The sequence below is a fragment of the Macaca fascicularis genome, chromosome 15, assembly GCF_037993035.2.
Source record: "Macaca fascicularis isolate 582-1 chromosome 15, T2T-MFA8v1.1".
NCBI lineage: Eukaryota > Metazoa > Chordata > Mammalia > Primates > Cercopithecidae > Macaca > Macaca fascicularis.
The window spans coordinates 44,101,070-44,128,745 of NC_088389.1; the positions used below are offsets into that span (position 1 = coordinate 44,101,070).

Here is a 27,676-nt window from a genome sequence, read left to right on the forward strand (position 1 = left end):
ATTCTTTTACAATTATAATCTCATCTAAGCCCCAAGACAATCCTGAAAGGTGAGTTTTATTGTCATCAGCCCATTTAGAGGTAGAGAAACTATGGATTAGACAGATTAGAAAATTGGTAGGACATCATGCAGCTATTAAGGGTCGAGCTGGGAGTCCTGTTTGGGTTGGCTCTAAAACTCTTGCCCTTGACTCTTTGTTAGTAACATGTCTCACTTACTACACCTTGGATATGAGCCAGGTGCTCAGCGAGACATTCTATGTGTGTGTGCTCCAACAGCACTGAAAAATTCAGAGATGTGCTTGTTCCCAACTTATGGGACGCTCACAAGGGGTAAGGAGCTAGTAAGCTGGTGACGACAGCATTCAAACCCAGGCCTGTCTGATTTCAAAGCCCATTTTCCTAAGGATAATGATACGGTTGGAAGAGCAGCAGTACACTGGGACCACTGCCAGATCCTGCATAGATACTGAACGGGGAGGTCACAGATCCTCTGTTCCTGTCCTATATCTGTCTATGAATGTCTCTCCCACCAGACTATGAATTCTTTTGAATTCTTTTTTGAGATGGAGTCTTGCTCTGTCACCAGGCTGGAGTTCAGTGGTGCGATCTTGGCTCAAGATCTACCTCCCGGGCTCAAGCGATTCTCCTGCCTCAGCCTCCTGAGTAGCTGGAACTACAGGCGCTCACCACCATGCCCAGCTAATATTTTGTATTTTAGTAGAGACAGGGTTTCACCATGTTGGCCAGGATGGTCTCCATCTCCTGACCTTGTGATTCACCCGCCTTGCCTTCCAAAGTGCTGGGATTACAGGTGAGAGCCACCGCGCCCAGCCTGAATTCTTTGAATGCTGCAAATATGCCTGATTCACTTTTGTGTTTCCCCTGCAGGGTCTAACTTCCTGTATTTGAGTGCTGAGGGTTTCGTCATATGGTTTTTTTTTTTTGAGATGGAGTCTCACTCTGTCACCTAGGCTGGAGTGCAGTGGCGTGATCTCGGTTCAATGCAACCTCTGCCTCCTGGGTTCAAGTGATTCTCCTGCCTCAGCATCCCAAGTAGCTGGGGCTGCAGGCATGCATAACCACGCCTGGCTAATTTTAGTAGCAACGGGGTTTTGCCATATTGGCCAGGCTGGTCTTGAACTCCCAACCTCAGGTGATCCGCCCATCTTGGCCTTCCAAAGTGCTGGGACTACAGGTGTGAGCCACCGCGCCTGGCCATATTCTTCATCTTTAAGATGATTTTTATGCTCCTGTTTATCGAGTGTTTACTATGCATGTGACAAGCACTGTGCTAACCACTTTATAGACATGATCTCATCTTCAGTTTCCTGAACGCTTTCAGAAGAGTTAAGAAGAAAGCAAAGAATCATCCCATGACCACATGGACAAGGGATGAGGAAGAAAAAGCATTTGGGGGAAGGGGGAGGGGACACACCCAACCCCTTCCAAGAGCTGGGATCAAGTTCTGCCTGAGGAACGTATCTAACTTAGTGTTTCAGCTCCTCTGATTTTCCTTCACTCAGATATCCTCATCTGCTCGTTCTGTTTTTGTGTATATTTTTACAAGCTGCTTTAGATCCTTATTGGAAGGAAGCAGAGACCACAAAGGTCTCTTCTTGCAGGGTAGTTAAGTGAGGTACAGAAAACAAAGAGATAAATAGCAGGTATGGCAATTCCTGAACAGCTGGAAAGGACAAGTCTCACTCACTTGTGGTCCCCCAGCACCTGCCCTACGCTGGCCACCCGGCCCCTCCCAATCCATCTTCCTCCCAGCAGCAAAATCAGGCTTCTTAAAATGCAAATCGGATCAAGTCCCTTCTCCACTTAGTAAACTCTCTGGCTCATTCACCTGAGGATGCTGCCTGCTAGCATTCAAGGCTCTGTAAGACCTGAAGCCATCGATTTCTGGGATCAGCAGGGCTCTCCTGCCTTCACATGGGATGCCGGGGCTCATCCCCTACCCTCATCCCCACCCGAAAGCTTCCAGCATTCCCTCAGGCCTCCCACAACTCCCTGCAAGCTGTGTTGGAACTGTTCAATGATCTGCTGTCCCCACCCCCAAAGCCCCATCTGAACTACGCAAGGGCAGGATTACATGTGTCCTGCTCCCTGCTGTGTGCCCACAACACTCAATACAAGTTTATCGAAAACAGGCCAGACATGTGTGTGGCTCCTGCCCTCAGGGCGTGTCCTGTGACAGAGACAGAGTATCTGCCTGTGGTTGCCCTGGATAGCTCATTCGCTGAGAGGCCCCTTCAGGTGACTATGACGTGTTATTTTCTGAGCACCTACTATGTACCAGGCACTGTGCTAACAAGTGGTTCACATCCAGGATCTCATTTAATCCCCCAACAAACCTGTGGGGAAATGTCATCCTCACTCGACGGGTGGGGAGGCTGAGGTTCAGGATGGCTAACAGACCGTGAGGACACCAAGCCTGTAAGCAGTAGCGCCAGGACTCAGTCCCATCCTGGCTGCCTTCACTGCTCTGACCTTGACCCTGTGCTGCCCTGCTGCTCCTCGAAAGCTCCAGTCCTAACACTGACTGGCCCAACTGACAGGTGGGCACCATTGCTGCCGTTAAGTGATGCCACCCACTGCTACCCCTGCCCTAGCAGTGAGACTGAGCCCTGCCTCCCTTGGCCAGCCCCCACCCAGCCCTTGTCCCCAGAGGGAATCCCGCATACTTGGCCCGATTTTCTGGAATGGCTCCGGGGGCTCCTCCTTCACCTCGTCAGTGGCCACGACACCTTGGTCGAAAGGGTCTGTGGGAGAACATATGGCCCTCAGCAACCTGGTCCCCCAGGTCTCAGGAGCCCAGCCGGGGACAGAGGAGGTGATGAGCAGCCCCAAGGACTTACCTGCCCGGTTCTCGGGGGCCCCTTCCACACTAAATACTGCACCCGGGCGGGAGGCAGCAGCCGCAGAAGGAAAGAAGCAAATAGGAGCCCTGTTAGTCCCTGCCCAGAGCAGCCTCTGCCGCTGCTCCCAGCCCCTACCCCCATGGGTTTGCCTTGGGGCCCAGGTGGGCTGCCCTGGCCACTGTGGAAGCCCCCCAAAACCAGGACAACACGAGGATACATCCCAACCAGGACACAGCCTGGGCCTCAATCCCTCGTCCTCACTAGGATGGACACCCACCCATGATGCAGGCAGACAGTTTGCCTGGATCTGTTTCTGACTGCCAGCATGGCTTCGAGGGGCCAGGGCAGGAGAAAAGAGGAAGAGATCAGGAGGAGAGAGAAAGAGGAGGTGAGAAAACGGACAGGCTAGTGGTAACAGGTGGTGGGCCTGGTTGTCACAGCTTGAGATGGGCTGAGGGTGTGGGGCTAGACGGGGAACCCCTAAGGCCCTTCCAAGGTCTAAGACCCTCTTTCTAGGATTTTTAAGACTCAAAAATGTGTTAACTGTATTGTTCTAATTTCTAATTGTCTAATCTAAGATGCTAAAAGGCCATCATTCGTTTTTTAAAACCGGTTTAATTTCATCAGAACATAAAAATGCTCAATATGAAACTATAAAATGACTCGATATGAAATTCCAATATTTGACTAATTTTGACCTATAAAAATGGCAAGTTCACTTGGGTTAACCTAAATAGAAGTCATGTGGAGTATGAGGGTGACGTTCCCGCCCCCAGAATCCTCCAGGGCTGGTCATCCCCGTTGTGGTTCTGGCTACTGCCTGGCCTTTTTCTGGGTAAGAGGGAGGAGGGAGGCGGGGAGCGCTGGAGGCTGGTGTCTCTGAGGAAGGGCGCTTCTTGGCATGGCTCCAGGGAGTGAGGGGCCTGACTCACCATCCACTGCGTGCAGGTCTCGGTGCTCTTGGAAACAGCTGTAGTATTTGTACTTCTTCCCGCAGATGTCACACGTGTACCTGAAATTGTCTGCATGGGATGAAAACACACACCTGGTTGGTTACCAGGGCTTCAGTCATGTGGGGTGGGGTTTTTCTGGCCAGATCATCTCAGAAACCAAAGACGAAACTAGCCCAGTCTGGCCCCAACTGAATGACCCCATGGAGAATCAGTTCCTGAGCCAGTCTGTACCTTGGCACTGCCCAAGTCTTCTAGACCACGGAAGGGCATGGCACCGCCTACCCTCTGGAACACCCAGCTTCTCCTCTCCGATATGCAGGAGGGTGAAGCTCCTGCCTCAGCGCTGGCCCCACCCTCCACCCCAAGCCAGCCTTGTATTGCCTCCTGGGTCCACAGGATGTAGGCTGGGGTGTCAGGGGTCGTCTGTGGAGATCCAGACCACACAAGGTGACTGGGAGCCCAGAAGTGACTCCAAAACCAACCCCCAAACCTGCCCTAGGTGAGCTGAGTTCCTTGCGGCCTGGTTCCCAAATGGTCTGGCACACCCTTTGCAGAAGCTCTGTGAGAATAACAATCACTGCAGCGCCCATGCCCAGGTGCTACAGCAACCAGGGCAGCAGGCCAGGCTCTTCCCCTCCATCTCCTCCGTTCTTGCCGCAGAGGGAGGAAGCAGTCTCTCATTTTACACACCAGGAAACTGAGGATCAGAAGGGACATGCCCCAAGGGCACAGCCGGGAGGGCCTGTGATAAGCAGCCTTGGGGATAGCGCCCAGGGCTCCTTGCCTCTTGATGCTCATGCCCTACATCACCTCTTCCCTGTGAGTCTGGGCTAGACCTGGTAACTGACTTCTAATGAACAGAATGCAGTGAAAGTGACTGCATATCACTTCTGAGGGTAGCTTACAAAAGACGGAGACTTCTGTTTCAAGCATACCTTCTCTCTCTGGCTCACACCTGCTGGCCTCTGGGTTGTGAGCTGCCAGGAGAGGATGAAGTGAGGGGTCAGGGCCAGCTAGCCAGGGAGGCTGGGTAGAGACAAGCAAGTAGACAGGTGGCAGCAGATGGTGGGCAGCATGAGAGAGATCCCACGAGAGACCCAGGTGACCAGGAGCTGACAGCAGCCTCTGGTGAACAGCCAGTGAGGCCCTCAGTCTAAGGGCTTGGGAAGGACCGACCCTAGTAGGGTTGTTAACCTGCTAACAACCACGCGAGTGAGTTTAAAAGCAGCTCTTTCTCCAGTCAAGCCTTGAGATGGGACCACAGCCCTGGCCAAGTCCTTGCCTGCAGCCAGGAAAAGACCCAGCGCCAGAGGACCCAGCAAAGCCATATCCAAATTCTTGACCCTAGAAACTGAGGGATAATCAAAGCTTATTGTTTCCAGTCATCAAGTTTTAAGGACATCTGTTACACAGCAATAGATAACTAACATGGGGTCAGAGTTTGGATGATCCCCCGGGTCTACCTAACATCTGAAGCTGGACATAGGACATGACCCCCTCCACAATGGCACACTCTAATGTTTGCACTGGCACGGACCTCACGTGTGTGTTCCTTGGGCTGATGTAGGGAGGGCCTATCAATCCCACCTCCCCAGGCACAGGGAGGCTTAGTGGTATGCTCAAGGCTGCCCAGTGGGGGTGGTGGATGGGGGAGCGAGAGCTAGGATTCAAATATTCACTAACTCCAAGCTAAGGCTGAGTCAGGGCATGTGGCCCTTCTCTGTCTGAATAAGCCGCAAATCAGTACTGGGCTCGGGGAGCTCTCTCCTGGTCCCTCTCCTGTCCCCCAGAACCCAAATACAGGATCTGATGCTTGCCAAATGTGACCTAATACTGTCACAAATATCAATGTGACAGTAGCATGAGGGGCTAATCTTTTATTCCTTAGTGGACAGATGGGTGAGTGAATATGTCTTTATGCTTCTATGTATGACTGTACTATTTTCCTAATAAATAAGTGAAAAGTCCTAGAACTGTTAAGAAAATGTGTGAGACCTCATTTCTAGGCCTGCCTCCACTACTCACAAGCTGCATGACTCCCCCTCTCTGGGACTTAGTGTCCTCATCTGCAGAATGGGTGGGCTGGACTCAATATTCTCATTTGGGCCCTTTTGGCTTCATGACTCCACGACCAGGCTCCGGCAAAGCAGAGGCCAGGCATTCTAAGCAGGCGCTGCCAGTCTGGGTCAGGGCAGGGCTGCGGGACTGAGAATAAAACAGTGCGCAATGGCCGCGGGGAGGAAACTCCACAGGGAGGAAGGGAAAAGTGATGGAAGGACTAAAAATACCCCTGCTATAGAACCCTCAGCAGCCAGCAAGCCTGCGGACAACGGAAGCCAGACGGAACACAACAGATCATTGAGGGGCTGCTGGAGAAGCCAGGGGCCCAGAATAGCTGAGGAAGGAAAGATAAATAGGGAAGTTCTTTAAATGTGTGGCTGACCGCAGTCAGTCCATGGGAGCCGGAAAAGAATGGAGCTATTGAGGGAGACGGGAGCCAAGGGCCAGGCTGGGGCTGGGGCTGGGGCAGGATAGGCGGGGCTGAAGGAGGAGGGCCCAGCTCCCACCTCCTCCCAGCTGGGGTCCTGTGGCAGGTGTCTAGCCAACCTGGACCGCAGATTCCTCTCTGGAACATGCCGGCTTCTCCTTTGGCACAAGAATCCAAATGGAGTGGATGGGAACATGTCTTAGAAGAAATGCTGTTGGGACCCAGGCCAGTTAAAATCCTTTTTCAGTCATCGGCACCTCTTCAAACTGCTCTGGTTTGGGGGTTTGTTGGGCAGGGGGTGGTAATGTTTATTTATTATGTTAAAAATCTTTTTTTATGATGGTGTGGTGTAACAAACCCATAGAACGGGGATTGGCACGCAACAGTCTGTGGGCCAAATCCTGCCCACCATCTGTTTTGGTAAGGAATTCATTTACATATTATCTCTGTTCCTGGCACGTTCCCACTACAAGGGCAGGGCTGAACACTTGTGACGGAGACGTCTGGCCTATGAAGTCTAAAATACTTACCATCTGGTCCTCTACAGAAAAATGTTGCTAACCCCGGGTGTAGAAAAGTGTACAAACGCTAAGTATACAGCTTGTTCAATTTCCACAAACCGAAACCACCCATGTAACCGACACCCAGCTCAAGAAACAGAGCCCAGAAGCCCCTTCCCCAGGGGAGCCGCTCTTCTGACTTCTACCAGCAATAGTCAGTTTTAGCTGCTTTTGCCCTTTCTCTATGCACAATCTTAGAGGATGAACCCTGTGTATGCCTGGCCTCTTTTGCTCACCATTGTGTGTGCGTCATCCATGTTGCTGTGTATAGCTATAAATTGTTCATTCTCACTACCGTAGTCTTCTGTGTCACTAGACTTATCCATTCAATGAGCACTAGGCATTTGGGGGTTTCTAGTTCGTTAGGAATCGTGTACTAAGAACATTCTAGTTAGCATCTTTCAGCAGATATGCACACATTTCTGTTGGCAACATACCTACAGGTGGAACTGTGACTTCTGAAGCTTCGTATTATTGGGTGGGGAGACTCCATCCTAGTCTACACCAGCCCGGCTGCTCGCTTACCAGGCGCTTGGGGTCTAGAACTGGAGGAACGGCAAGCAGGGCCTGTGAGCAGCAGTGCTGTTGCAGATGGCAAAGCCCTGTGCCACCCCAGGTGCTGGGATATGGCACCCCAGGGCAGATCACCAATAAGCAATTAGTGCCCCTGGCTGTGGGGGCTCAGGAGAAAACTCTCCAAAGCAGTGTTTCCCAAAGGTCAGCTACAGAGCCCCAGAGTCATGGGTGAGAGTCATAAGAACACAAGAAACTGCATATCCTGGGCACCCATGGGAGATGCACGGCTGTGTCTGTCAATGAAGAGCTGGAAATGTCCACAAGAAAGAAACCTGCTCCCCTTAGTGAAACTCAAGGTCTCCCAAAGTTACTTGGCCGGAGAAATTGTCACGGACAAAACACCACTAACCTTCCCAGAATGAGCTTGCCACGGAGCACGCTTTGGGAAGGGCTGCTCTGAGGCACCGTGTTGTGGTTTTGTAAGGATGGGCTGGCCCCAAAGCTTGGACCCCAGCACTGTGTCTCTCAGAGGCCACCTGGAGCAGTTCTGTGGGAGGGAATGAGCAGCTCCTCTTTGTACCACCCCAAGCCCTCGCCCCTCAGCAGCCCATGGAGGAAAAAGTACTCACTGCTTTGGGAGGCTCCCTCCCCTGAGGTGGCTTCAGTGTCTGCAAAGAGAGAGAGAGAGAGAGAGAGGGAGGGGTGTGAAGCTACCGGGCCAATGATAGGGCCAGTGCCAAACACAAGAGAGAACATGGAAGCCACAGGGGACGAGCTCACGGTCCCGCCCTGGGCCCCTGATGTCAGCCTCTCCTCCCTGTCTGCCAGGCTCCGGGGGAAACAGATGCCATCCCTCCTGTCTCCAACTCCCAAGCTTGTCATGAGGAACACACGCACTGACCCCAGCACGTGCCCTGTGGGGGCCACTGACACCGAGCAGTGATGAGATGTCCTGGGAGGTGTGACGCCCGTGGGGAGCAGGGGGAGCCCTGGGGCACAGGCCTGGTGTATCCTGCGGACTCTCCCTCCCATGCCCACGCTGTCCCACATCAGGAGGCCTCCCTTCTTCTGCCTGGCGCCCTATCCTACTGATGAAAGTGGGAGGAGAATGGGAAAGGCTGTAGCTGTCAGGGCCTCTGGGGTCACCCACAAGGGACCCAAGTGGGAAACAGACAGATAGTGGGAGGGGCGGCCCCTGGGCTCTGCCCCAGGGATACTCCTCTCACCTCGGTGTGCCCGCACGTGGGTCTGGAAGCAGTTGTAATACTTGTACTTCTTGCCACAGATTCCACATTCATAAGACCCTGGAAAACAGAAGAGGAAAGGACTGGTCACCCAACCTCTGTGACCACAAGGTCCCAGGACCCACAGGCGATGCCTACAAGTGTGGCTAACTCTCTGTCCCAGGGGCAGAGATGGTCCCTGGCAAGGAGGCAGCACTGAGCTAGGAGTCAGGAGGCCTGGGTCTAGATCCAGGTTTGCCTCCCACTCCCTTGGGAAAGGCACCGCCCCCATCTCTGGGCCTCAGTTTCCAAATCTGTAAGATGGAGAAGGTAACTTCTTCAGCTAATTCTCAGCCCTACACCTTGAGGGGAAAAAGGAGATGAACGTAAAAGTGCTCTGAAAGGAATAAATTGCATCCACATAAGGAAATCATCACTTCAGTGCATTACAATAATTTCCAGCGACCCCTTTTCCTTGCCAAAATGGGACAGAGATTAAGACAGACTGAATCAGACACACCTGGGTCCCTGTCCCTGTTTTGTCACTTACCAGCAGCATGACCTTTGTAATTTCCTTAGGTGCATGAAGCCTCGGTCTGCTGATCTACAGAATGGGACCACATGTACCTACCTCGTAGGGTGGCCCTATACTCCCTGTAGGAAGTGCCCAGCCCTACCATAGACATGCTCAGCAAGGAGAGGACCCCCCAACATCTGCTGAGGAGTTGCCTTGTTCCCTCAGACACACAGAGACCGACATGGTGTAAATGCCTGCCTCTAACCCCCACAGCCCCTTGCCAGGCCCTTCTCCCAAGAGCAGGGAGACTGAATTGGCTGAGTTCCTAGTGGGCACTGCAGAGAGGTTAAAAGACGAGCCTGCCATGTAAAGGCCAGAGCAAAAGCCCATGGCAGGAAGCCAAGAAGAGCCCCTCAGATCCAGCCTGGCAGGGACCTCAGGGGCAGAGACCCTGCCTGCTCCCCTACCTAAATCAGCCCTCATGAAGGCCTGATGCCACCTGGGCCCAGGCCTTGCTCTTCCTAACAGAACAGCCAGGGAGCGTGGACAAATGCAGAGGCCCCGGTCCACTCCAGGCTTAGCAATCTAGAGTGGCTGGGGTGGGGATTTGCCTATTCCAAGGTCCCCAGGAAATTCTGGTACCCAGCATCTGGGGATGGGAGAGGCAGACCTGGGATAAGAGTCTTAACTCTGCCATTTACTGGCTGGGCCTCAATTTCCTCCTGGGAAAAATGTGGATGATTCAAGCGTGTTGGTGTGAAGACTGAGTCTGCATGAACAGTGTTCCCAGCACAAGACCAGACCCAACATGAAGGTGAAGATCATAAACTCCTACTCCGTTAGTCTTGCCTGGAAGCAGAGGCCCATTTCCTGGGTGTGTACCCGAGGCATAAGGTGAAGGCAGAAGAGCACTGGATGTGGAGTCTGAAGCCTAGTTCAGCTCTGCTATCCCTTAGCTCGGGGGGGTCCAACCTTTTGGTTTCCCTGGGTCACACCGGAAGAATTGTCTTGGGCCACACATAAAATACACTAACACAAACGATGGCTGATGAGCAAAAAAAAAAAAAAAAAGAAACACGAATCACAAAAAAAACTCATAAAGTTCTAAGAAAATTTACAACTTTGTGTTGGGCCGCATTCAAAGCCATCCTGGGCCACATGTGGTCATGGGCCGTGGGTTGTACAAGTTTGCCTTGTCTGTTCGATCTCGGACACATCCTTTTACCTGTCCGAGCCTCTGTTTCCCCACCTGCAACACCGGACTCCAATTCCTACAATTCATGACTGAGGTCCGTATCAACGAGGTTCATCGTGTGAATCGGCTGGCACACCACAGGTACTGAGGTACGGGAGCCGGTGTCACCGGTACTACTGTGGGTCACTCCAGGGGCCGCTGTCATCCCAATGCCAGCGTGGGATTTAGTAGTCTGTTATTTAGTGGTTTGTATGTGTATTACCCTTGTCACGCAGGGAAAAATACAATCACGTGGAGGGCAAAGATCAGATTGCATACTTCTTTGTATTTAGCCCTGTGATTGGCACACAGCGAGGGCTCCATAAATCCATGGTGTCTTGCTGTTGTACTCATCTGTCACTGAGTAATAATGCCTCCAACTCTCTTCCTGCTGCCTCCACCCACTCTTCAGCAGTTTCTGCCAATTCCCCTTCAACCAGTGAAGAATTTACGAGTGCCTGCAACGTGCCGGGCACTGAGGCCCCAGCAATGAGCAAGGTGCGCTCCCTGTCCTCTGTCTAATAGGAAGCAGACAGGCCAGCTGGCACGGGGACAATGCAGGATGATGGCGTTAGGGCAGCAAGTGCAGGGCCCAGGGGAACAGAGGCAGGACCCTGGCCCAACTGCAGTGGGGGGCCCAAGTCAGTGGAGTGGATACTGTTTACAGCCAAGCCAAGTCCTGACTGGCAGGCAGTATGGAGTTTACCCCAAGCTGTGGGAGAGCTGAGGGCACATACAGCCTTGACTGTAGGTGTCACCCCACAGAGGGAATCAACGGGGGCATGATGGCTCCTCAGCTTCTCCTCAGCTGGCTCCTGACCCCCAATGCAGAGTGAGACAGACTGTCTGGAATAAGGAGTCTCTGGACTGAGCACTGTGTGCTGGCAGGAGGAACCCTGAGCCTGCCCCTCGCTCAGCCTAAAACCCAGGGCCCCGCCTGCCCCTCGCTCAGCCTAAAGCCCAGGACCCCACCTGCGCCTTGCTCAGCCTGACTCTGGGCTTCAGGTTCCCCTATGTGATGGGGCCAGAAAGGTGAGAGGTGGGGCATGGGGAGAGTTCACCAGAGTGGCAGCCCTCAGTGCAGCAATGCCAGCAAACCTGGGTGCAAACCCTGGCTCACCACATCCCAGCAGAGGGAGCCCTGGACAAGTCATGGAACGACCCACACCTCAGGTTTCCTCTCTGTAACACTGTTCACCCCTTGGGGGGACGGGTTGTGAGGGACAACATGGTGGCTCCTTAGCACAGGGCGCGGTCCACAGCAGGCACATGATACAGGTCAGCTGCTATTACTAGCAGCATTTTCCAAAGTTTATTCTTTGGAACCCAACTTCCTGAATGCACCCCAGGAAAAAGAGGACCATGGCCAAGTGCGCACGAGGGAGACCTCATGGCGTGGCCCGTCCTGGGGAGGCCGGTGTACAGGAGCAGCCGCAGGCCCTGCGAAGTCCTGCAGGGACAGAGGTCAACTACTGTTTAACCCAGAGTCTCCCAAACACATTTGGCTTGGAACCCTTTTGTCCCCTTGGCCTGTTTCAGAGTTGTGGCCCTTACTTCCTATGGCAGCACTTCTGCTGCCAAAATGCTCTGGACATTCTAGGCGTCCAGATTTCCACGTGCTCTATCGTCCCTCCAGTAGTCCAGTACTGGAGTCCAGGGTCTCAGGGCAGGCTCCGATTTGCTCAGGACAGGGGATGAAGAAGGTGGCCTCTCTTGACCCTGAGATGCTAGCAGGGCCTGCTTACTCAGTCTGTAGCTGATGGCTGTGTCCAGCTGTGTCCCCAACCCATACTGGCCCCGGATCAGGCACTACCCCTTGGCCATCACGTACCAGATGCATATCTCAATGCTTGGTCAAAAATCCAGGTCCCTGAATACCGGCTTCGCACAGATCCACCGTGGGGGCTGCCTTCGGGCGCTTTTCCATCTGAATTACGTAAGAAATCAGAAAGAGCCCTTAAAGTTGGAGAATGCCTGGAAGGTTAGGGAAGGGGCGAAGTTGGCTGCACTTTGAGAAGTGTGGACAAGATCACACTGCCTCCCTCTTCATTAAAAACCTTGCGCTGGCCAAGGGGCATCCACGTGTTCCCCAGGGAGGCTGGCGCACGGCACGGCAGAATATAGCAGCCATGGGTCAACAGCTCCCTGAATTCAGTTTTGTGTTTTCTCTGTATTCTGATTCATCATATGATTAGAACACACAATTTCTACCCAAAAACCCTCCAGCAAAATGACCCTCCAAGGAGATGTGCCCCACGGGTGCAGTGCCCATGCATCCCCATGGCCTGTGGCCACCACAGACCCAGACTGATGCAGTGGGGCAAGGAAGGCCTTCTTGGGGACTCAGCTCAGACAGTCCCCAGCCCCGATGCCTGACTCCCTGCCCAGCACGCTCCCTCTTCTGTTCATCCCAGCCACTTTTTTCCTCTATGAACCATGGCTGTCACCATCACCGCCTGTCTGCGTTCACTTCATCTGCAATCTTTCCATGCAGACTGACCTCTGCCCCACTGCATGGGTAAGGAAGCAGAGGCTAGGGCAGCTGTGTGCAGCATCTCACCCAATTGACGCAGCCAGCTAGTGGGCTCGGGGTCCTGGCTCAGAGGCTTCTCACACCAGCTCAGTTCATCCTCACAATTACAGCAGGTAAAGGTGACTATTATCCCCATTTTTCAGGTGAGGAAAGTGAGGACCAGAGGGGCAACGCATAGCACCAGAGGTCGGTCAGATCTGATTTGCTCCCAAGCCACACAACTAGCCTCTTGGAAAGCACCATGAAGAAATGGTGCTTGTGGGCTGTGCGCAGTGCATCCCAGCATTTTGGGAGGCCAAGGCAGGCAGATCACTTGAGTTCATGAGTTCAAGACCAGCCTGGGCAACATAGCAAGACCCCCATCTCTACAGAAAATACAAAAATTAGCTGGGCATGGTGGAGTGCACCTGTAGTCCCAGCTACTTGGGAGGTTGAGGTGAGAGGAATAGTTGAGCCCTGGAGGTCAAGGCTGCAGTGAGCTGTGATCATGCCACCGCACTCCAGCCTGGGCAACAGAGTAAGACTCTATCTCAAAAAAAGAAGGAAGAAAAAAGAAGAAGAAGAAAGAAGAGGAAGAGGAAGAAGGAGAAGGGGAAGAGGAAGAAAGGGAAGAGGAAGAAAGGGAAGAGGAAGAAGGGGAAGAAGAAAAAAGGGAAGAAGAAGAAAGAAGAAGAAAGAAGAAGGAAGAAGGAAGAAGAAAGAAGAAGAGAGAGACAGAACGAACCTTTACTAGGTCTCATTTCCGTCCACCATCTTCCCAGAAGTCCTCATGAGGCTGGCAACTCAACATCCATTGCAAGAATGAGCATAAGGTCCTAGCAGCTCGGCTAGTGGCTGGCAAGGAACTGAGTTCAAAATAGGCCTTGGGGATCCAGAGCCATGCTACTGCCACTACCCCAGGTCACCTGCTGGATGCCAAGTGGGCTGTGTGTTCCTTTCAGTCATGGCACTTTCCTTAAATGCTACAGGGGAGCAGAGTCCCCCCCTATGTCTGGTGCTGCCATAGGACTCCCAAGAGTCCCCTGTTGAGAGCCCTGGGACTGCTGCCAGGGATGGCTGGCAGGGCTTGCCAGCACACAGGAGGCAGGAGCGGACTTTTCCTCTCCCCATTCCTGCTATCACAAGTGATGCAACAGTTGCCATCCCAACAAATCCGAGTTCACAGCTCCCACTGAGCACTTTCCCTAAACACCTGGCTTAGCTCCCTCCCAGAGCATCAGACAGACCAGGTGAGGCCAGGGGGTCTAGTTCCTGAGGTCACAGAGGGAGACTCTGGGAAGATGCCTAAGAGAGGATGCAGGCTTCTGAGAAAGAACGTAGGGTAGCAACCCTTTGCACCCAGCCAGGTCTAGAGAAGCTCAGACACCTTCAGGATACACAAAATGTGACAAGACAGAAATCCAAAGCCAGTGAATGAGAGAAGAAAAACACAAGGGTAGGGACAGAAGCCTGGTTCCTTACAATGGACAGTCCCATATTTAACTTGGAGCATCTCTGGAGCCGCTATTCAGAGAACAAATGCTCAGGAGTGTGTTTAGCCCTCTCTGTTCAAACATGCAACAGGAGCTGGGTCCAGGGCTTGCCGAAGGACAGGGGATCCGAACAGGGAAGGCATGGACAAGTGGGTTTCCTGAGGCTCTGGGGCTTGGCCTCAAACGAAATGTCCTCTGGAGTAGGGTCTTCCGAGTGAAGCACAAATCTCCCGGGGGTGTGTGGCAGCTGCCCAAGGGGTAAGTAGGTCCACGCAGCCTTAAGAGAACCATCAGCTTCTAAATGTGTTCTTTCCTAACATCAATGTGCCAGAGAACCTGGCAGGTGGGAGGCTCCACTTGCCAGTTCTTCCTACTCTCACCTTCACCCTTGTGCCATGTTACAAACAAAAGATGATCTTTTTACCCACCCCTAATCCTACTGTGGTGGCTGCCCCCAAAGGTTAGAACCTTGGGGCTCCAAGCAAAGAGGTGACCCTACAATACCGGGGGTGGGCTCAGAAAGTGAGTGGATCTAACGACCAGGAACAACTCCTTTTTCAAATTGGGTAATTTCCAATTCTCTCCTCTCAACAAAATTAAAGGAGGATCTAATGGAGTTGTCAGCGAAGAGACCATTAAAAAAATTGTCTGATGATAGACCCCCGTATGATTTCTGGCATACAACTTGGAAGGAATTCAAAGAATTGAGTGACACTGCTAAAACAAAACTCTATCCCCTGCCAGCTACTTATTTATGTGACTGAGCTTTCTAAGCACTTAGACCTACAAAAACCAAAAGATAGGAATTAAATTAATGCCGAATCTTGTCTCCTTCTAGCAATAAGAAATATTAATTCACAGATACATGAGCCAATTGAGAGAGAAATGAAGCCCTATCCATTTCATTAAGAGATGTGTTTTCAATAATTTTTTACTTTCACATTTACTATTTACCTAAATTTGTTTTTGATGAATTGTATGCTAATAACAACTCAATCTGGAAAAAAATGTTGGAGAATGTACAGCTTTATGATCCCAGGAATTTTTTTTTTTCCAGAAATTTCAATTTCAATTTATGTACATCTTGCTATGGCATATGAGTGTGAAACAGTAATCAATAAAAGACTTTCAAGCATAAAAAATATATTTTACATTAGGATAAAACCCTGTGGGGGCAGTGGACTGGAAACATGAGCTCATGGAGAAAAAGGAAAGATGTAAAATTTCTGACTCTTAAAGATAGGCTTGTTCATATGTTTTTGAAGTGATGATGGCGGATATCAAATAGCGGTAGTGTTTGGATTCCCTTGGATACATTTTGAAAATTGGTTCACAGTTTTGTTTCCAAAATGCCACCTTTTTTTTTTTTTACACAATATCCTGGAAATTATATCCTTTGCAATGATTTAAACTTTGAATAAAAATGTTAGATGTCAACTCAAACTTGTGAAAAAGAATATACAGTGTTCAAAATTCTTTTAGGAGGTATTGAGCAAAAACAAATGTTTGAAAACCTTGGCCTTTTAGGTTCTTATCACTCTAGAGGTAACCCCAGAGGTATCAATGTCCTGGGGTTTCAGCTAATAGTAGTGGTACTGGTTTTACGTTTTTTGTCCCCTGTTAAAAACACTTGCATACCTATTATTTCACTCTGCTCCCAACAATTCTACTGGAAAGAGGGGCAGACTTTATTCTACCTACTGACCATTCAAGACACGGTGGCTTAGAGACGTTAAGGAGCTTATCCAGGGCCCCACAGTAGGGTAAACCCTGGGCTCTTGACTTATCGCCCAGGGGCCCTTTCTAACAGGGACCCTCCAACCCTTCAGACCACAAGAGGAAGCGTCAGTAGCAGAGACAGGACATGCCTGGGAGGGTGGCCAGAACTCCTCCTTTCGGAGTGGCTGCAGCAAAGAGCTGAGTGTTGGTTCTGGCAGGCTCTTGGGTGAGGTCCTGCCAACAACCTATTGAAACAGGAAACTGACTATCAGCTGGCACGATGAAGCAAGACCTGGCACCTACGCTGCCTGGGTCTGTCACAGGCTGAAATCCACGTGGCTGTGTCTGAATGACTGTCAAGCTCTTCTGCTGCTCCTTCCCGCGCCATAGCCTGGTTGCTGCCTCCTGGCTGGAGCTCCTTCCTCCTCTTTCCCTGGCTCCCCTGGCTGCCCTATGAGTGTGAGAACACCTCTGTACCTTGGTCCTGAAAGCTTGCTGACTAGAAACATCCTTGCAGAATCCAGTTTCCCATCTATCTCATCCTTGACTCCCCATCCTGCACTCTGTCCAGTGACCCTCCCTGATCCCCTACGTCAGGACGGGGAACTCACTCCCTCACAGGCTTATGTCCAGTTACCAAACAGTTCCCATGATCACACGAAGTCCTTCCTTTTACCGAGTTGAAATCCCCTCCTGGAGACTTCTCCGTATTGGCTGGGACACCCTGGAATGTGTCTGCTCCATGTGCTCCTTGCAAAATGCTGTAAGCTGTGAATATTTAGATTCCATCACCCTCCGCTTCATGCCTCCACTATCCCCAGTCTCCTCCCAACCCACGACAAACAGCCCTTAGCTTCTCCACGGGCCTTCTCTCTGCACTGAGCTAACTCTCTGGGGGAATAACACAGTTGGTCCCTGTCCCTCATCTGAAGAGGAGTCAAGTCCAAGCCACTCGTGCCCTCCACGGTCTCCTGCACTGCTACTGAGGAAGCTCATTAAGTCTCGGGTCTCCGGACCCCTACTGCTCTCCCTGAACTCCCTCGTTAGTAACCACCCCCGGATTATTAGTAACCACCCCCGGATTAAGGACCAGTGGTTTCACAGCACGGGAAAGAGTACCCACAGCTGGACAGCACAGCTGGACCACCATCATGGGATGCGGGCACCCTTCTCTCTCAGAGCCAGGAAACAGTCTACGGGCTGGATGCCCTGATTCATCAAGAAGAACGGCAAGTAGGTTTCCACTTCTAATTTTTCAATTCTAGCTGACTGGCAGAGACCTTTTGGTGTACTGTGTTGAGAAGGATTCTGAGGTGCATCATTGGACAATGCACAGTAATCAATTCGTAGTGTCTGCCATGAACATGGGATTGCCATGAACCTGGACCGAGGCTGGGTGAGCGAAGTAACCAGGAGGCCCTTGGCCCCACAGGAGCAATGGCAGTGCCTTGTGTTTACTACTTCTCCTAGAGGAGCCCCTAAAATCTCAAGTGTGGTCCGCCCTTCCTTCTTAGGGCTGCCGTACAGAGCTGTTCATACAGCCTGTCAGGTGGGTGCAGGTGTCTGTCAACTTCCTTTCTTTCATTTCTGCTTTTATCCAACAAAGTTATGAAGTTTAGTATCTATCATCTCTGCTGTTCTTGCTATAAAAGGAAGCTCCTGGTCTTGCCCCCAAATCCTGCACCAGCTCCAACGGCGGTGACTTACTTTCTCCGAGTGAGAGACGCCCTTCTCAGCACAGGGAATTCTCTGGGCAGCAGGGAAGCAGCAGCAACCACTGCGAACTTGGCAGTCATCCTCCTGGGCACTGATGCCCCTCCTGACGCCAGCAGGAGAAGCTGCCAAATGCCATCTGCGTGTCCATGACCCAGGCTCCTCCACAGGAAGTGCCTTGGATAATGTTTGTGTCACTGGGAACATTGTTTGTCTGATGGCTATTAAAGGGCCAGTGTGGACTCGCGGAGGCTCCCTCATAGGGCAGCACTGGGTGATTGAACAGGAACACTATTCTACTCAGCCACAGAGCCCGTCTCTGAGCCCAGAGCGGGGCTGGGTGAGTGAAGTACTCAGGAGGCCCTCGGCACCACAGCACCCAGCAGTCCCCTGCCAAGTGCCCCAGGAACACGTTAACTCCCCCATGCCCGGCGACCAGGACAACGAATGCACACTGCAGCAGGAGTTTCACTTAAAGATACAGCTCTAACCAGCATCCCACCCCAGCCAGGTCCCTGGGAGAGCTTTCCCTACTTGATATACTTTCAGAAGCAGGTGGGAGGCAGGTGTTGTGAGGTGGAGTGGGCCCTTCATGACCTGAAAGAAAATGTCACCAACTTGCTGGGTGATCCTGGGCAACTCCCATCCTTCCCTCAGGCCTTGTCTGCCCCTCTATAAAATAAAGAGGTCAGGGGTACCAAATTGACAGCATGCATAGCTTCACTGCCCACCTCTACATCCAGGGCAGACATCAACAATCAATCATGCCACCCTTTAGAATCCTCAACAGAGAACTCGTTACAGCCAGTAGCAACTGCTTGGGATTAACCCACAACTTAAAATCTACTTGCCATCTTGAGATGAGAGGAGTTCAAAAGGTTCAACTCTAACACTGATTTTGTTTTTAAATGCCTTTCTTTCCTGGTGATGAGGCCAAGCCAGCTTCCTCTAAGCCTGACCCTTGGAAGAAAACCCCCATTCCTAGGCAGGAGAGCCTGCCTTCCAGCATGCAAGATGAGCTGCCATGACAGCAGGGAGCACTCTGGCCCTGCTTCTGTAGGGCTCCACCATGGCAGCTCCACACGTCACCTGTCACTGGGGCTTCTAAACCTTTTTCACAAGGGTCTGCCCAAAGCAGATTACTCAAAAGTTCACAAGATCCTCAAAGTCCCTGAATCGGAGGGAAGCAGTACTAGAAGGAACACCAAGGTCCAGACAGGTTTCCCAGTCCATTTCTTAGGGGAGAAAACTGAAGCCCACTTGGAACCTGTGTCTTTTAACACTTTATCCTGTGCCGACTTTCTTTCCTATCCCATCGTTTCAATATATCACACTGGCTTACTTAGATGGGAAAAAGCAGAAACAGCGACTATTCCTTCCTCTTGAAGAGGCATTTTATACTATTAATATTAGTACTACTGAGAATACTACCTAATTGTTTACTAAGCACAGTGTTGAGTACTTGACATACATGACCTCATTGAATATTCAGATAGCCTGATGATTTCGTAATTGTAAGAACTGAGTCAGACAGGTAGCACACCTATTAAGTGTGCCTGAGGTAGCACACCTATTAAGTCATGGAGCCTGGATTCACTCTCAGTCCAAGGATCCCAGCTCATTCTCCTCAGGCAACATTGTTTCCTTCCACTGCCACCTTGGATGGCCACTCCCATGAGGTGGCTGGGACAGGGACCATGCCTCATTTAACACAGGAGGACCCTAAGGCACAGCAAGGCCAAGGACCCTGCTGCTGAGCAGCAGCTGAGCTGGAAATCAGCGTTGGTGGCTGGCATGAGGCTCACGGGCCCTGGGGCTCTCACTGTGCAGGCAGCTGGCCTAAGGAAGATTCCCAGCATTTCCCTGGCCTAGCTGCCCAAGGCTTTCCCCACTGAATCCAGAATGCTGGCTCTATCCCAGGATTCAGATTCAGCCACCCTTCACTGGGCATCTCCTGGTGAAGGGCAGAAACAGCTACTGGGTCTAATGAGTCTTAACACACACACACACCAAAGAGAGCAAGGGCAGGTCTTCTCCATTAACTAACAAATCCACCAGTGATTAACACAGTCCCTGGCCTCAGGGAGTGAATACTGATGGAGGAACGTCAGTGCAGGCCCTTGAAAAGACTCTCTCTCATTCAATACTGGCCTAAGTCACTCCTGCTCCTCCCCAAACATTCCTGGTTCACCCCTATTCCGTCACATGGGAGGACGGCATTTCCCAGCCTCTTTCTTTGAGGTTGGGTGGGGCCGTGTGACTAGTTCTGGCCAATGACTGTGAGCGGAATTAACGCGTCTCTCTCTGGCTGCAGCAGTTAATTGCCAGCGTAAGTCCCTCCACAGCGTGCTTTCCCTCTGTCACTTGGCTGGCAGCATTCTACATGACGGCTTTTAGTCTGGGACCAGAGGGGAGCAGAGCTCCCTCTGGATCCACAGTGGACATGTAGTGTGAACAGGAAATAAACTGCTGTGGTTTTGAGCTACTAAGATATCTTGTACCTTTCAGGATCTTTTGTTACTGCAGCATAACCTGGCCCCACCGTGACAGTTGCGGCACCAGTGTCAACGTCACCACTCCCAGAAACCAATACTTTGGTATTGTGGAGTGGAAGCAGGGAACATGGAGACATAAATCAGGCAGGTCCTGGAGCCCCAATCTCTAAGGGTTTCCACTTTCATGGAAGAGACAGGCACAGACAGGGCCTCTCTAATCTAAAAAGAAAGTAGAAAGTGCACCAACTAAGGAGCAGGGTAGAAACAGCCCACTCTCACCAGAAGAGATTAAGGAAGTCTTCTGGGAGGAGGTGGCACTGGAGTTGGCCTTAAAGGATAGGTTGGATTTGGGCAAGCGGAAATGGGGGAAGGCATTCTTGGGAGAGGCAACAGCAGACACAAAGTACAGGAAGAGCAGACTACACTGGAATGAAAGGTCTGGGAAGACCAGAAGCAAGAAATGGGACTAGAAGGTTCAGGTTTTGGAGGCTTTTAATGCTCTGGTCTCGACTGTAGAGACAGTAAGGAATCCCAGGGTTATAAGCAGGGGAGCAACATGGTCGGTGTTCTGTTTTGACCAAGGCCTCCTGGCAGCCAGGGCAGAGGGCAGGCAAGCTGCAAAAGCATGGCTATTAGCAGGATGCTGCCATGACCCAGGTGGGGCTGAGATGGCCACAACCAGCAGGGAACAGCTGGGAAAGGGAGTTTGAGGATGATTCTCAGCAGTTGGGAAGAAATGGCACCAGGACTTGAGTCTAAACTTGCAGAAATGAGGCCGTGGTGCCGCATACAGGATGTGCGCCAGGAAGGTGGAGGTGCTTGGAAGTCAGTAGGAGGTGAGCCGGAGCTGGACCAGGAAAGTAGCAGAGGCCAGGGCAGCAGCAGCACTTCTAAGAACACACTGAGCCTTGGAAACGTGGAAGAGGGTGTGGAGGGAAGCAGAAATCTGGAGCCAGACCAGGCAAGGCCTCCACGCCAGGAATGAGGACTTTATTTCACAGACCAGGGGTTGCAAACTTCTGCCCACAGGGACTCTGACCCACAGACACGTTTAGTTTGGCAGATTTCAAAAGGTCAGTTGGCTGCCAACATTTAAAGCCAAAAGAATTCCCATCAAAATGTTCATTTCTGGCGTGTGATTTGTCCAGAGATGTGGCAACGCTGAGCCGTATCCCCACCCAGCAACCGTCAGCGAAGCAGCTGAGTGGCCTCCGCCCTCCACACACGCGGCGTGCGTTCTCTGACTGGACACGGTCCTCACCACCTGTCCTGTTGGCTCATCTCTAGTTACGCTAAATAAACATATTTGTTGGGCCTCATGGGCATTTGAGTCTGTGAACCTGGCAGCAGTGCAGGGGGCCCCTGAGGGGTATCCCCTGACGCATGCTAGAGACTGGAGGGAGAGAAATTGTTGCTAAGATGTGAGTTTCCACAGAGCTCCTCTGGGTCCGGCCCAGGCCAGAAGAGGCAGGGGAAGCGCCATCTGTCACCGATCCAATCCTGATGGGGTATCTGCTCTGAGCAGCACCGGCACTGGGATCTCCCTCCCTCCAGGAGGGAGAAAAACAGAGAGGCATTTAGGACATTGAGCAGTAAGGGCTGTGCGAGACCCCCCAGGGGTATGGGAGCCCAGAGACAGACAAACCCCCAGAAGGTTCCAGGCATTTGACTTAAACAGGGTATTGACGGATGGATAGGGTCCTGCTGCCGAGCAGAAAAAGAAGAGCTCTCCAGCCGGAAACCGCACAAGCAAAGGCAAGTCAAAGAAGCTGAGATCTCTCCCTGAATGCAGAGGGAAGCCAGCAAAGGTTCTCTCAGCCAGGAAGGGAGCAGAGGCGCCAGGCCCCTTCTCCCCAGGACTCTGACTCCACGTTCCCATCCTGGTCTCCACCCTGACCACAGAGGCTGGACACTCACCAAGGGTCTGCTGGTTGCGGACGCCGCCGATCACCACGCAGATTTCGGCAGGCACGTCGCTGGTCCCATCCTTGCCGACTGCCTTCTTCTCCTCCTTGGCCTCGCCCTGCCAGATCACCTCCTGGATGTAGTCATCGGGCAGCTCTGTCTTCACCTTCACCTCCGTCATCGTTCCTTGCTCGGCACTCAGTGAGGCCTCGGCTGGCACTGCTTCTGGGCCCTCCACCTTGGTGCTCTTCTGGCTGCGCTTCAAGCGCTCCCTGGAAAAGAAAGAAAGTCCGTTCAATACCTTCTTCCTCCAGACCGACACAGCAGCCCACCAGTCCATGGCACCACAGGAACATGCCAGGCAGTGTGCATAGTGAATGCTAGGGTCCCCGGCCCCCTTAGCCTCCAACACAACCCCCATGGCTACCCCTGAGGCTCCTCCAGGGAACCCTGAGGCTTCAAGGAACACAGTTTGAAAACCATTGAGCAAGAAAGCCTCCAATTCCACCCATTTGACAGCTGGGGAAGCTGAGGTCTCAAGAGGTCTAGATGTGCCCAGTTGCCTCACTTACTTGCTTGCAATTATCATGACTGGAGTTACAAGTGACCTAAAAGGGCACCTCCACCTGGTTGAAATCAGTTCTTCTTAGACTTCAGTGTGCATACAGATGAGCTGGGGATCTTGAAAAAAATGCAGATTCTGGCTCAGCTGTTCTGCGGTAGGGCCTGAGATTCTGCATTTCTTTTCCTTTTTAGAGATGGGTCTCACTAGGTTGCAGAACACAAACAAACTCCTGGGCTCAAGTGACCCTCCCATCTCAGCCTCCCGAGTGTTTGGGGCTCCAGGCACCATGCCACCACGCCTCGCTCAGAGATTCTGCATTTCCAACAAGCTCTCAGCTGGGGCCAGGGCTGCTGGGCCTCAAACTATGCTTTGGGCAGTAAGGGTTTCAGTGCTTTGATGTACGCAGTATCCAGTGCTATTCCGCTTGTTCCTAGGCAAGAAGGCTCAGGATCTTGTCCAGGCTCTTCCCTGCTCCTGTTTTACAAATGGGAAACTCCAATGCAAAAAGACTCACTGGGTTGAGATGTCACGGAGCCAACACTGTGGCATGGAGGGGGCTCTTTAAACATCGGAAAACATCCTCAAGGTAATGATGTCAGTTCTGAAGAGGGCAGGACGTGCGTCACTGAACGTCCTTCATGAGGGGGACACTAAGGACTAAAGCAGAGCTGTGACTTGCTCAGGCCAGACATAAAATCGGGGATAGGCCAAGGCAGGAAGCCAGGTCCCTGCCATCCACTCCTGAAGCATCCTCCTTTCAACACAGCTGTCCATGTTATCATCCTAAGGACCCCACATCCTTCTGACAAGCGAAGCATCCTCATGACTGCTGTCTGTGAGGTTGGGGGGGAAGCTGAGGCATGCACATACTGGGAAATCGAGCCATGTTCCAGGCCCAGAGACACTGCCCTGGCCATGCCAGCCTCTCCACTGCATCAGAGGAGAGTGTGGTCTGTGAATTTCGAGGCCCAGACTCAAGGCAGGGGATGCCAGCATTCCAACTGCAGCACAGCAGGGGCACTGGGCTGGGACTCAGGGACCCAGGCTCCAGTCCTCGGTCTATGATGGGCTTGCTGTGTGGCCTTGGGCAAGATTTTTCTCTTCTTTGGGTTTCAGTAGCCCTGTTTATCACAGGAGCATGGGTTTAATCACATCTGCTATCCTTCCCAGCTTCAGCTTTCATCCAAGGTGGAGAAAGGTTGGGAAACTGAGCAAAGATAGAGAGGGAAGTCCCCAGCTAATAAGGAAAGGATAGAGGAAAGCCATGGGGAGCTGCTATGGACTGAATTGTGTGCCCCTAATTCATATGGTGAAGTCCTGACCCCCAGTGTGACTGGATCTGGAGAGAAGGTCTTTGGGAGATTAAGTGTGGTTAAATGAGGTCACATGGGAGGAGCCATCATGAGGGGATTGGTGGCTTTGTAGGAAGAGAAAAAGAGATTGCTCTCTCCCTCACGTGAGGACACAGTAAGAGGGTGACCCTCTGCAGCCAGGAGGCAGCCCTCACCAGAACCCAACTGTGGTGGCAACCTAATCACAACCCGCAGCCTCCAGAACTGTGAGAAAATACATTTCTGTTGTTTAATTAAGCCTGTGGCATTAGGCATGGCATCCCACAGCATTCTGTTAACAGCAGCCCAAGATGACTCATACGGGAGGCTAGGACTCAGATGGACAGAACACGAGTGCAAAGGCATGCTGGGAAAACCAGTCAGGAGCAAGGGCTATTGTGCCAACCACTTCCTCGCTGCGGGCCTCCAGCCAGCCACCTAACCTCTGAGCCTTGGTTTCCCCATCTGCAAAATGGAGTTAATGGGGTTGTCATGCAGATTTTAATCAACGAACACATGGTAAGTACTCAGCACAGTGCCTGGCCTGGAACTGCTCTAAAGACATGGTCACTATGACTATTGTTAATAATGACACACTGTTAGAGCTTCTTTGGCATCCAGTGGTGCCTCCTCCTCATGCGTCTGTCCCACCAGGGCCACCAGACACACCGCCTGAGCTTTTGCCCTTCTCCACGGTAAGAAAGTGTAAAACTGCATGATTCAATCGCCTCAGAATTCATTTCCTTAATTTACTTAAGAAACACTTAAACAGAGCCTCCTATGTGCCCAGCACTGTTCTAACATACTAATTCCTTTCATCCTTAGAAATGACTCTGGGAAAGAAATCTTGGTATTTCCACTTTACAGTCTAGGAACTGTGGCAGTGAGAGGTAAAATAACGTACCAAAAGTCACATGGGAGGAACAAGGTGGGACGGGGACCTGATGCAGGCAGCCTGGACTGGGAGAGAAACTCGCAGAGGGAAGCCTCCTCACCCACAGCCGAGGCTGCCCCACATCACCCACCCTTGACCTTCAGCATCCAGAACAGAGCCAAAACCAAGGTGCTTGTGGGTGAGCAGGAGGACACGAGGTTCCCTGGCTTTCTGGGCTGCTGCCACCTTTGTGGGAGATAATACCATGAGCAAGCGTCCCCCTGGTCCCCCAGAGGGGCGCACGGCCCCGCCTAGCTGCAGGACACCACAGGGCAAAGAAGTCTCAAGTTCTGTGAGGCCTAAGACATAACTAGAACTGGCAGGTCTAGCAAGTCACAAAGGGACAGCTGTGGCTTTAGAGAGAGAGGTGATTCCTGCTGCTGGCAAGAAAAGGGGACCCACTGGAGGTGGTGAGCTCCCCGTCATGAGAAGCACTGAGCAGACTGGCTGATGGCCTGGCAGGAGTGAAACGAGCCAAGTACCAGATTTGGAAGTTGGATCATCCTAGGGTCAAATCTCAAAACTGCCAGTTGCAGGTTCCTATATAAGTGACTTGATTCCTCCAAGCCTCAGTCTTCACATCCATATAATGGGGCAAACACGGTACCTACCCCACAGTGCTGTGATGTAAAACAAGGTAATGTCTATATAGGACCTAGAACAATAGCTACCAGTGGAGATGTTTTACTCTTATCTACCTACTGTCTTTTCTATGGCAGGCAGGGGAGGGGCATGTGCAGAGGATGCAAGTTTATGTGGCACAGGCGTTTAGTGCATGGGCTGTGGAGTCAGACCGAGGGTTTGAATGCCAGCTCTACCACTGTTCAGTAATGGGATACCGGCGGTGAGGCAGTGAGGACTTTGCCTAGTGCTGCAGAGGTGGTCATGCTGATGAAGCTAATAGTGAACGACGTGTATCCACATTCAATCTGCGGGGTAAAGAAAGCAGCTGACATTCCCATTTCCTAGCTAAGACTTCATGGGTGCTAATGGTCAGGGCCCTGAGGCTCACTGGGCAAAGAGATGGGAGGCGAGGAAACAGATGGGACCCCCTGCGCAGAACTCCCTTACCGGCTTTTTTCACAGCCAGTGTTCTGAAGCTCAGCCCGAGGCTTTGAAAGCACCGGACCATGCCATCTGAAAAGATTCAGTGTCCCTTCCTGCTCTCAAGTCCTCACCACCATCATGGTATCCTGGTAGGGGAAGGGAGGAGCTGTTGGAGTCAGGCAGGCTGGATGGAACTCTCATCTGCCCACCCCGACACCCTGCAGCCCTGGGCAAGAGACTCCCTTCTCTGAGCCTCTGCTTCCTTGTCTGTTAAAGAAAGACCATGACTCTTGCCAGCTGCGGGCGTGGGCACAGAGTGGATTTCCATGAATGGCAGCTGCCATGATGATGACGATATTGGTTCATGATGACATCCTCACCTCTGGGAAGCCTTCCTGGCTTGCTTGAGGCACGTCAGACTCCCTCTCTGAATGCTACATCTTCCTTGCACAGGTGACTCTGACAGCGATCCTCCCATTGCGTCCTAATGAACTCATCTTGGCTCGCTCGTCCCCTTCCCGGAATTCCAGTCTAGCTTTTAGTTCATCACCTCGTTTTATTTCCTTTGCAGCCCTGTTTCCTGAAAATACTTTGTACACTGGCTCCCCAAACTGCACTTGTCCTAAGAGTAGGTGGGGCCCTCGGGAGTGTTGTGTGTCTCTTATTCCCAGCATCCAGCAGGCCTATAGTAGGTGCTCCATAAATAAAATATTTGCTGAATGACCAAAAGGATACTTGCCTTCTAGTAAGCAGGCACTGGGACGTATGCCTCCTAAGACTCCCTGGGGCCCACTGGAACAGCAGAGTATATCCTTGAGATGGGTTTCCAGAATGGATGGTCACCCATTTGCAACAGGGCCAGGCATGAACGCATCACAGGAAACGCCCTCTCCAAAGGCACGGGGCGTGTAACAGAGTCGAAACTAGAACTCGCATCTCCAGACTCCCCATCCTTTGTCCTTTACACTGAACCACCAGAGTCTCAGGTCACCCGGAGTGCCCCTAACACCTGGAGGTGAGAGTCGGGCACAGGGGAATGTCTTTCTCCCATGAAAAGGCAGCCTCTCCCTAGTTCTCGTACCCATACCTCCCACCCCAAACAAATCAGAGGTCACACTGGCAAATACAGCTACAGTCAGATTCCTGACTGAGTTCACAGAAGATGGGGACCAGTGAGCCGCCCTCTACTGCCCACAGGCACAATAGCATATAACCATCCCCTCCCTTAAATGCGACGCCCCCAAGTCCTTGCTGCGATGAAGGCATGGGCAACTTCTTTCTCTTCCCCCTGACTTCTAGGCTTTAGATTTACAAGCCCAAATGTTGCTTTTCTCAAATGCTTTGCATTTAATTAGGTGTCCTAATAACAATGGAATCACAGAAGTACTTACATCACTTTGAATTAGTGGCGCGGCTCCTTCTAACTTCTTTAAAAATTTTTTTTCATATATCATTTTTTAAAATAGAGCTCATTATTTTAATTATATCCATTTAAATGTACAGTGGAGCCCTTGGATATTCTCAGCACGAATCATTAGGTATATTAGTGAAAAAGCACTCGGAATCTATCTACATGCTGACACTCCATAATCTATTCTATTTGTG

General features: G+C 51.7%; 1 protein-coding gene across 50 annotated transcripts in view; it reads right to left on the reverse strand.

The window, feature by feature from the left end:
• The window catches only part of ZNF618 (zinc finger protein 618), a 169,782-nt gene that overhangs the window by 35,344 nt on the left and 106,762 nt on the right, over positions 1-27,676 (reverse strand). For 16 of the 50 annotated variants that reach the window (XM_074016768.1, XM_074016762.1, XM_074016767.1 and 13 more), the window contains exons 3-9: positions 22,207-22,466; positions 12,189-12,284; positions 8,610-8,687; positions 8,013-8,051; positions 3,799-3,888; positions 2,864-2,899; positions 2,690-2,767 (exon numbers count right to left, since the gene is read on the reverse strand). In XM_074016768.1, coding sequence (XP_073872869.1) covers positions 2,690-2,767; positions 2,864-2,899; positions 3,799-3,888; positions 8,013-8,051; positions 8,610-8,687; positions 12,189-12,284; positions 22,207-22,466 — 677 coding nt within the window. The remainder of the gene's footprint in view (positions 1-2,689; positions 2,768-2,863; positions 2,900-3,798; positions 3,889-8,012; positions 8,052-8,609; positions 8,688-12,188; positions 12,285-22,206; positions 22,467-27,676) is intronic. The other 34 variants (XM_074016776.1, XM_074016773.1, XM_074016775.1 and 31 more) reach the window with 3 other exon arrangements.